General features: G+C 41.0%; 2 protein-coding genes across 5 annotated transcripts in view; one reads left to right on the top strand and one right to left on the bottom strand.

The window, feature by feature from the left end:
* Nucleotides 1-677, top strand: part of LOC144031428 (uncharacterized) — a 9,001-nt gene extending 8,324 nt beyond the window's left edge. For both annotated transcript variants that reach the window (XM_077538564.1, XM_077538562.1), the window contains exons 13-15: nt 1-233; nt 318-409; nt 473-677. The exon at nt 1-233 is cut by the window's left edge. In XM_077538564.1, coding sequence (XP_077394690.1) covers nt 1-233; nt 318-409; nt 473-587 — 440 coding nt within the window. In that variant the 3' untranslated portion in view covers nt 588-677. The remainder of the gene's footprint in view (nt 234-317; nt 410-472) is intronic.
* Nucleotides 678-1,374: 697 nt separating this feature from the next.
* sos2 (son of sevenless homolog 2 (Drosophila)) overlaps nt 1,375-9,146 on the bottom strand; it is a 29,752-nt gene continuing 21,980 nt past the window's right edge. For all 3 annotated transcript variants that reach the window (XM_077538559.1, XM_077538560.1, XM_077538561.1), the window contains exons 17-23: nt 7,810-7,927; nt 7,564-7,736; nt 7,354-7,470; nt 6,070-6,334; nt 5,918-5,959; nt 5,730-5,830; nt 1,375-4,567 (exon numbers count right to left, since the gene is read on the bottom strand). In XM_077538559.1, coding sequence (XP_077394685.1) covers nt 4,082-4,567; nt 5,730-5,830; nt 5,918-5,959; nt 6,070-6,334; nt 7,354-7,470; nt 7,564-7,736; nt 7,810-7,927 — 1,302 coding nt within the window. In that variant the 3' untranslated portion in view covers nt 1,375-4,081. The remainder of the gene's footprint in view (nt 4,568-5,729; nt 5,831-5,917; nt 5,960-6,069; nt 6,335-7,353; nt 7,471-7,563; nt 7,737-7,809; nt 7,928-9,146) is intronic.

Below are 9,146 nucleotides of genomic sequence, written 5' to 3'. Positions count from 1 at the left end.
AAGAAGACAGCCAGGTCCCGGTCCTCCTCAAGCCGTCCTCCCAACAACAACATTCGGAGAGGAGTGTCTGCCTCCGCTGGCAGATTCCCAGACGCACCCCCCACCCTCCTCCGAGGACCCCCTCGGACCCGTCGACGCCCGCTGGAAAACGGCTGGTCACAGTCAGGACGGGATCGCCGCCGCTTCGAGCTAAGAGTGCCTTCAGGCCCATCTGGGACAACCCCACTAAGCAGGTGACCCTTTTTTTTTTTTTTCCCCCTTTCTCATTTTCCGAGCAAATAAGCTAGCAAGTTTTCAGCCCTCGTTGATGTTTCCAGGTGCAAGCGTCTCCTGAGAAGGAGCACAGAGGCTTCGTGCCGGTCCAGACCTCCGTCAGGGCAAACTTTCTGACCTTGAGAGAGCACCTGAGGTAATCCACACCGAAAGGATATTTGCTTGGACGGCGACGTCAATGGGTTTTGTTGATCTTTAGAACCGGACAAGGCCTGCTGGCCCAGCCACCGCCGTCAGGTTTCTCTTTGGCGCCGCCCGGTGGACGATTGTGGGAGGACAGCGAAGACAGCGAGGGACCCTGCAGCACCGTTTGACTGCTTCCGGGCTTTTCAAACATCGTTGTTGTTGCAGCGCTCGAAATTTCACAGTAAATAGAATGACCCAATTAAAAGTGTAAAAATGTACATATTAGTTGTAATGTAATAACAATAAGATCATATTTTGCTGTGGCAAAAAAAAAAAAAAAAGTCTTGTGAGATTCAAGTTGCATTTTCCAAGATAAAAGGTAAGAAAATCAGAACATTTGTAACTGCCTATGAATGCCACAAGATGGAGCCAAAGCACTTTTCTGCATGACTAAATTGTGCACTTCTCCAATTTGCCCACAAGATGGCACTAAAGCAATACTTTTATAGTTGACATGGTTTCAGCCTGAGCACAAGAACAGAAAATGGGTGAGTTTTTCCATGGATAGCAGACGATAATTGAAGGGGAAAAATAAATAAATAAGACCAAAATTTTGAACCACATAAGTTTAAACACGAGATGAGACTCAAATTAATCTGCAATTAGTTTTGGTTATTGTATTAAATCAAAAATAAGGCTATTGCAAACATCTTTCACTTTGGAAAACAATGCTCAACAATTTTTTTTGCCAATACCAAGAGTTGAGTACGCATAATGGCGTCTGAAAAAAGTGGTCTCAAACACCCCTAATACATTTATATATTAGCTCTGCGCCTCTAATAGGTGCCTTAAATTCAAATTCAACGTACGTCACTCTGCACTGCAGTTGAGCAAATCTAAAGCGTTGGCCACTAAATGTGCTATTTAGAAAAATGTGTTTAGCCGCTGTCAAACAAGAGTAGTGAGGAGGGGGGCTTAGAGTAGAAAATAAGACTGGCTGATTTATTCAACTCATCAAGACCGTTAATAATAATACAAAGCAGTTAAAAGGCCACATAGCATCCGGAGAACCCAGCAAAGAACCTAAAAAATACTGTTTAGATAGAAAAAGAAAAAAAAAAGTTTTGCTTCTCCGTTTAAAAGGAAAGAGGAAGAGAAGCAGCTTGTTGTGATGATGATGATGATCATCATCATCGTCATCATGGGAGCTGGAGACTGTTTGATGTCTTTTTTTTTTTTTTAATCCATGTGCGATGGGGGTGGGGGTTCTGGCTCCTCAAATAGGACGGCCTAAAGTGCACAAGGTGTGATTCTCCCACAAAACAAACAAACAAACAAAAGTCTTGAATGAATCTTAGCAGGATGAAGTGCTCACCAGATTAACATTTTTTTTGAAAACAACTTTCAAATGGAACAAAATGGCTTCCCGTGGAGATTGTCTGTTAGTTATTTTTGTGGTTTTGATGAGACTTGTCGCAGCTTTGCTCTTGATTATTATTCGGCGTTATTGGACTCAACAGCTGCGGATGAGAGTACAACCAGAAATGTCACTTTATACAAATTATTTTTGTGTAGTTGTGTGTGTGTGTGTGTGTGTGTAAATATATATATACATATATATATACATATATATATATACATATATATATATACACATATATATATATATATATATACATATACACACACACACACCCTCATACATACACGCACGCACACATCCACAAACATGTACAAGTTCATAGTGTATAGCTTTTTGTTCTAAATGTTACATAGGCAACTTGTTTTTTTTTGTTTTGTTTTGTTTTGTTTCCATTTGAACATATTATTTGAGACACCATATAGTAGAAAACAGAACCAAAAGGCACATCCGATCCGAGCGGCGCGGTTGGCTGGATTTTTTTTTTTTTTTTTTTAGTCCTGGGGGCGTGCGGAAGAGAACGTTTGTTAGCTTTGGCGCTTTCGTTCCGACGTCCACCCCGCCGCCGTTTTGACATCGTGGCTTGACAGGAATCGAACTTTGCCGGGGCTCGATGTGCAAAAAATAAAAATAAAAATAAAAAAACAATCCGAGCCGAGAGTGGCGGGGAAGGCAACTTTTTGTGTGGCTTGGAAACAGTCACAGTGTAGAGTTGAGGGGACAGTGGAATCACCGTCGCCTTTTGCAAGTCACGTTAAGAAAAAAACAAAAACAAAGAGACAAAGCAAAGCAAGAATCCCTTTCCCTCATCCCCCCCTGCATAAAAGACGTTAAGACTTTGGCAGCTGTTGGCTGAGAAGGAAGCGTAACAGTTGAAGCTACAAGAGTGAGAACTTGCCCAAAGTGAATTTGCCCGCTTTCCACAGCCATCATATAGTGCTCGTCTTCATTCGGCTCACGGGTAAGATGGAGCCTATCCCGGCTGACGGGCGAGAGGAAACCGTACAACCTCGAATGGTCGCCAAGCCAATTGCAGGGCACGTTTAGACAAACAACCAACCAGCTGTATGTTATCTGTAGCGTCGTCATTAGTAGTGATTTGAAAACTAGTCCAGCTGACTGAGTGAGAGACAGGTCTAAAAACATTGGGGCAAAAATAACACAATTATGTGTCCAAAAAAAAAAAAAAAAAAAAAAAGGCCAACTGCTATTTAAATTAAATCTTTTTTTTTTTTTTTTTTTTAAACAATACAAAACAACCCTAAAAATGGACTATTCCGTACAAAAAATACCCCGTACAACTGTGATGGCAAAAAGAAAAAAAAAAACAATTATGTGTCAAAAAGCGGTATGATACTCAGGTCAATTAGAGCCAAGGTTTGTTTTTTTTGCATAAAACAACCCAAAAAATGCTAGTTTTGTACAAAAAAAAAAAAAAAAAAACTGGGTCAAAAATAACCCAAATATGTGTGGAAAAACAAGCTAAAATATATAGAAAATTGGAAAAACGTCCCCCCAAGAGCAACCCCCCAAAAATGAAAAAAAAATTTGTACATAAAAAAAAAATAATAATATCCCCACCAAAAATACAAAACCACCCCCAAAATTGGATTGTTTAGTACACAAAAATGAAAATAAAAATTGGGACAAAGTGTCTCAAGCAGCGGTTGACTTTTTTTTTTTTTTTTTTTTTTTGACCCATACCGTGGTTGGATTATTTTTGACCTAACTGCCCATTTAGACATCCAACTACCCATCTATCCATTTTCTATAGTGCTTGTTTTCATGAGGGTCACGGACGAGCTAGAGCTTATCCCAGTTGATGGTGGGCGAGAGCCGGGGGTGCAATTTGAAGTTTTCGATGATGATGGAATGTGGGAGGAAGCCAGAGAAAAAAAAAAAAAATCCCAGAACTGAGATTGGGACCCGGCACCGACCTCCAAACTTTTTTTCATGCTGAAGAGAAGCTTTGTTTGTAATCCATCTATCCAATTTGAAAATGCCTGCCCTCATGCGGCGGTGGGAGAGCTGGAGCCTATCCCAGGCCGACCACGGGTGCATCCGGGATGGGTCGCCAATCCAATCGCAGGGCACATTTGGACAAACTAAGTTCCACTTGGGGTCAATTTGGAGTCTCCAATCAAGCTAGCGTTTTTGGAAAGTGGGAAAAAGCATGGGGGACAAACATGCAAAACTCGGAACCGCGAGGCGGACGTGGCCAAAACGATCACTGGCTTCTGATTGGCCAAGAAGGAGGCGTGGCTACGAGTCCCCCGAAGCGCTGTTTTCCACCAGCGAGAGGCCGTGCAGCAGCTCCCGCTTGTACGTCTTTGGCGGCAGCTTGGGCAACTGCGGGCTGGAGTTGTGGCGGGGGGGCACGGGCGGGGCGGGGGCCGGCAGCGGGCACAGGCTGTTCTGGCTGGCGCTGAGTGGGCAGCCCCGGCGGGGGACGCGCGGCGACGGCGTGCCGGGCGGCGTGTTGGGCGAAGCGGGCGAGCCGGCGAAGTCCCAGTGGTAGCGGCCCACCGGCGAGGGCTGCAGGCTGAGCGGGTAGTTGATGAAGATCTCCGGGGGCCGCTGGGGCACGGGCGGCGGCGTGTCAGGGAGGGGGTCGCGGGGGGGAGGCGGCGGAGGGCTGGGCAGCGGGCCGTCCAGGGGGCCGTTGTAGCCCGGCGTCCGCGGCTGCGTCCTGGGGAGGGGCGGGGGCAGCCGTGGCGGGATGGCGGGGGGGCTGTCCGACCGGAAGCTCTGATGAAAAACACATTTCAACAACACTTGCTTTAGTTGCTCTTGTATTTTTTTTGTTTTTACGTCATGAAAATTTACATTGCATTTTCGTAACTTTATTTTTTTACTTCATGTAAGACTGTTTTTTTTCCAATGATTTATTATTCTGGAGAGCTGACTGATTATTTACTTATTTGTTTGATTAAGATTTAAACAACATTTTCATAATACATAAATACATTTTATATTAGGTAGGTAAAATTAAGTAAAATCACAATACATTGTCATTGATAAAAAAAAAAAAAAAACTAAAATTGTAGTAGACGTTTTGATGATCAAAACTTTACAAAGTACAAGGAATAATTTGATAAAAGTAAAAATTCTAATATTTATACAATATAAATATTTTCAAAATGAAACAAATGAAAAATGTTTAAAAACATTTTTCTAAATATTTAATATTACATTTAGATAGATAAATTTAAAATAAAATGTAAATTGGAAGACTATTTCAGAAATATTTTTTTAAAGATTAAAACTAAGGTTTGTGAATAAAGATTAGATTTTTTGATATTTTTATTTGAAAGTAATAAAACTAATAATAGGCTGAAAGAAATTACATGTTAATTAACATAGTTTACATTTATTAATTATACTTTAACGAAAGACAGTAAAGGATTAAAAATATTTTAATGTTTATTAAAATATAAAATACCTTCAAACTAAAGATTTTATTATGAAGAATTTGTTTTATGCAAATGTCAGTTAAGACCTTTGAAATGAAATCAGTCAAGATCTCTTGAATTTGGATGTACAGGACTCCAAGACTAATGGAAATGCTGGCATTTTGCCACTAAAAGATGACAAAGTGCAAGTAAAAATTAGTGCTGTCAAAGTTAAAGCGTTAACTAATTAGTTGATCACAAAAATTATTGCATTAATCATAAAAAAACAACTCACATGTATCATTCTTGAATATTGAATGAAATTGTGAGTATTTGTTTTGTAAGTCAGTTGAAAGCGTGTGTCCCTAAATTGACAACTTGCGTCCCAAAAATTTCAGGTGGGGGCCACTGTGCCCCAAGTAACAAAACGAGTCTGGAGCCCTTGCTATCTCAGGCGTTAAATGACTTTGGAGTGGACCCTCGAAGTCCAGCATGACGTCACGAGTCTCAGGCCTTACTTTGCTTTCCGACATGGTGTCCTTCCTTCGAGGCGGAAGTGGCGGCGGTTTGAGGAGCTCCCCTAGCTGGTGGAGGCTGCCGCATGACACCGAGTGGAACTCTGACAGGAAGCGCACACACAGAAAAACAGTCGCCAAAGATGTCAAAACACAAAAAGTTTGAAGTGGAGGTTTCAAATCCAACTCACTTGAAGGCGGCAAGAGAACCGGAGCAAATATGGAGTTGGAACCTGCAAGATCCAAAAATTGAGAGGTCAGATTGACTTTTGTCCATTTCTGAAACAATTACCCCCCAGCCCCGCGAATGAATTCCACGCGGGCGGGCCTCCAACGCACGCACCGCCGTAGGAGCTGCTGAGGTCGTGCTCCATGAAGACCGAGCTGAGGTCCGAGGAGGCCGACTGCGGCGGCGTGGGCGTGTTGGGCGAGGTGGGCACCGAGGCGGACGCCGGCGTCTCGGCGTCCGTCTCGGCGATGCTCCGGAAGGTGATCTTGTGGGCCGGCTCCCTCTCCAGGGGCACCGGGTGGCCCTTCAGGGTGCCAGAGGTAGAGGTTCGCACGGGCCGGATGCCCGGCGATTTCAGCGTGTAGTTGGTCTTCCTGGGCTGAGATCGGGAGGAGAGTGCAACTTCAGCCAGTTTAAGGCTTCCAGATTTTTGGCATTACTCTTCCAAGACCAACAGGTGCACGCGTCCGAATATCGGCATCGGTAATTTTGAAGAATCATACGACCGATAATATATTATTATTATTATTGCATGAAAAATAAATTTACTGTGTTTTCAAATACACAATATCCATAAATTTAAAAATACCAGAGCCTACAAATAATTATGGTAGTTGATTCTCTGAAGCCAACTTTATTCATTATTCTAATCACTTTTTGCTGTTATTTAATAATTGGGTCTATATTTTGTTTTAAATTAGGGGTGTCAGATGATTAAAATTAACCGTAATTAATCACATGAATTCAAATTGAATGCAAATTTTATATCTGTTTTACATGCATAATAAAATGTATATTTTTTTTAAGTTTTCATACTCTTGTTCACATAAAAGTGGAAAAAATGTTAAACTAAGAAATATGGCTGCATCTTTTAGTCATTCATACAGTAATTTAATAATAACTTGTAAAATTGGGTTAAAATTAAAAAGATGTACCGTAAAAAAACAAGTGTGAAATTGATTTGTGTTGAAGTCACTTTTCTGCCACGAGATGGCATAACTGCATTTGTAAGACAGTGACAGCTCAGTACATTTTTCCTTTCATATTAATAGCCATCCAATCTTTAACATGAAGTAACTTGTGAAATTCTGCACAAGTTTCCACAAATATATGCATTATTAATACTGCAAAACTTTGACGTTGACGTGTTTGCTGCGTTGTGACTGGAATTCCCCCAGTACAGGCTTTCCAAGTAAGTAGTGGTCATTAATCGGGCGTTATAAAAATGAGTGGCTTTAAAGTTTGAAATTAAAACTACGATAAGTAAAATTGCAATTATTCAGATATTTTTATTTGATTTAAGAAAACAATAGAGAGCTATTTACTAAAGTATTTTATTTAACTTGTCCACGCGTCCACATGCTACCGGCCCTGGGAGATCCCTTAACGTTTGCTTACAAATCGAGGCGCTTGTCTGCAGTTCCTGGGCTCGATCTCCAAGGACATGTTGAACAAGTAGTCCGAAAACTCCTTTTCGCTCCTGTTTCCCATCGGGTTCAAGTTCTCAAAGAACCTCTGAGGATTCAAAACAAGAATGTCAACAGCAAATATTGCAAAACATGTTTTTATTTTTTTATTTTTTTTGGTAAATAAACAAATCAAACCAACCCTGATGTCATGCTCCACTTTAAGGCAGTAGGGCTGATTCTGGTACTGCTGGATCTCGCCGGTGATTTCCGCCACTTTTCTGCGCTTGCTGAAGTTGATCAGCTCCTTGCCGTGGCGTTTCAGAAAGTCCGGGTTGCCCTCCTCCGTCTTGAGGATGTTGGTCAGGTAGATCCCTGAGGAGATCCACGTTTTTGGCTCAAAAGTGGCAAACGCGGCAGATGGGAAAGGCTTTACGGGCGCACGTACCGAAGAAAGGCACACAGGGTGGGTTGATAGACTTGAGTTTGGCTAAGTACTTCTTGAAATGGTCTTGACTCAGTTCCACTGCCTCCTCCAGGATCTTCTTCTTCCTCTCTGGTATGGCCTGCACACGAGCACAGTCAAATGCTCTTATCCCCCCCGAAAATTCACCACGTCACTCAGTCCCCCATCTTTGTGAATGAGTTAATTCGCTCTGTACCATCTGCATGGTATGTTATGAGCGGCGCAGTGTGGAAACCCCTCCTCTAATTAACACTCCATGCCTCCATGGTGGCAAATGAGCTAGTCTTCTAACAAGTCGCTCTATCACTAAAGGCGGACGAGTATTAAGCTACATGTGCAGCACGCCGAGCAGCAACAAATCTAACAGGTGATTACAGATCAAAAACTGTGTTAACTTAAATTTCCATTTAACTTTATAAGAGGCTTAGAGGAGATCGAGCCTTTGCTGTTGTCGGTCCCTCCCTTTGGAATGACCTTCCGCTAAATATTAGGCAATCCCCCTCTTTACCCTCTTTTAAAACACATCTTAAAACACATTTATATTCTTTGGCTTTTGGCGCACCGTAAGACTTGTTTTTGGTGTTTTGTGGTGTGTATGAATTTGATGTTTAGTGTACTTATTTATGCGTTTATTTATTTATTTATTCACTCACCTACTTCTTATTAATTTACTGATGTAAAATGTATTTACCTGTATATTAAAAAACAAAACAAAAACACTTGTATACACACTTCAAAATGTTTGTTTTGTTACCTTATTCTTTACTGTACAACCGATGTTTATGTTTATGTACAGCACTTTGTAAACAGCAATGCCTGTTCTTAAAGCGCTTTATAAATAAAGTTGAGTTGAGATGCTGGTGACCCTGGTAATTCTCTGTATCTTTTTGTTTGAAATTAAAACGACATGTTAAAATGTATTTATTTTGAAATTTTGGAAAACTTGATTTATTGTAGAAAACAATAGGGAGCTATTTACTTATTTGGATTCCCATTTAAGACTGATGACTGGGGGTGTGGATTGCCTAGTATCTGGCGACTTGATCCATATCACGATTCAATTTGATATAGATTAATCCTGACACAAATCTGTAAGTCAATTATTGCAAGTTTTTTTTTAAATCAAATTTAGAAAATACTAATCAGTAAACTTGTACATGTACACTAAGATTTGTATGATAATGTATTGAACTGAAACTTCAACACTGTATTTAACAAACATGTTGCAATCTGTTTCATGTTTGAAGAGCATTAAAATATAATATTACAGGTTAATGTGCATTATTATAACATTCTTCCATGCTTAAAGTGTGAAACCT

The sequence above is a fragment of the Festucalex cinctus genome, chromosome 12, assembly GCF_051991245.1.
Source record: "Festucalex cinctus isolate MCC-2025b chromosome 12, RoL_Fcin_1.0, whole genome shotgun sequence".
NCBI lineage: Eukaryota > Metazoa > Chordata > Actinopteri > Syngnathiformes > Syngnathidae > Festucalex > Festucalex cinctus.
This window is presented reverse-complemented; position numbering and strand designations above follow the sequence as displayed.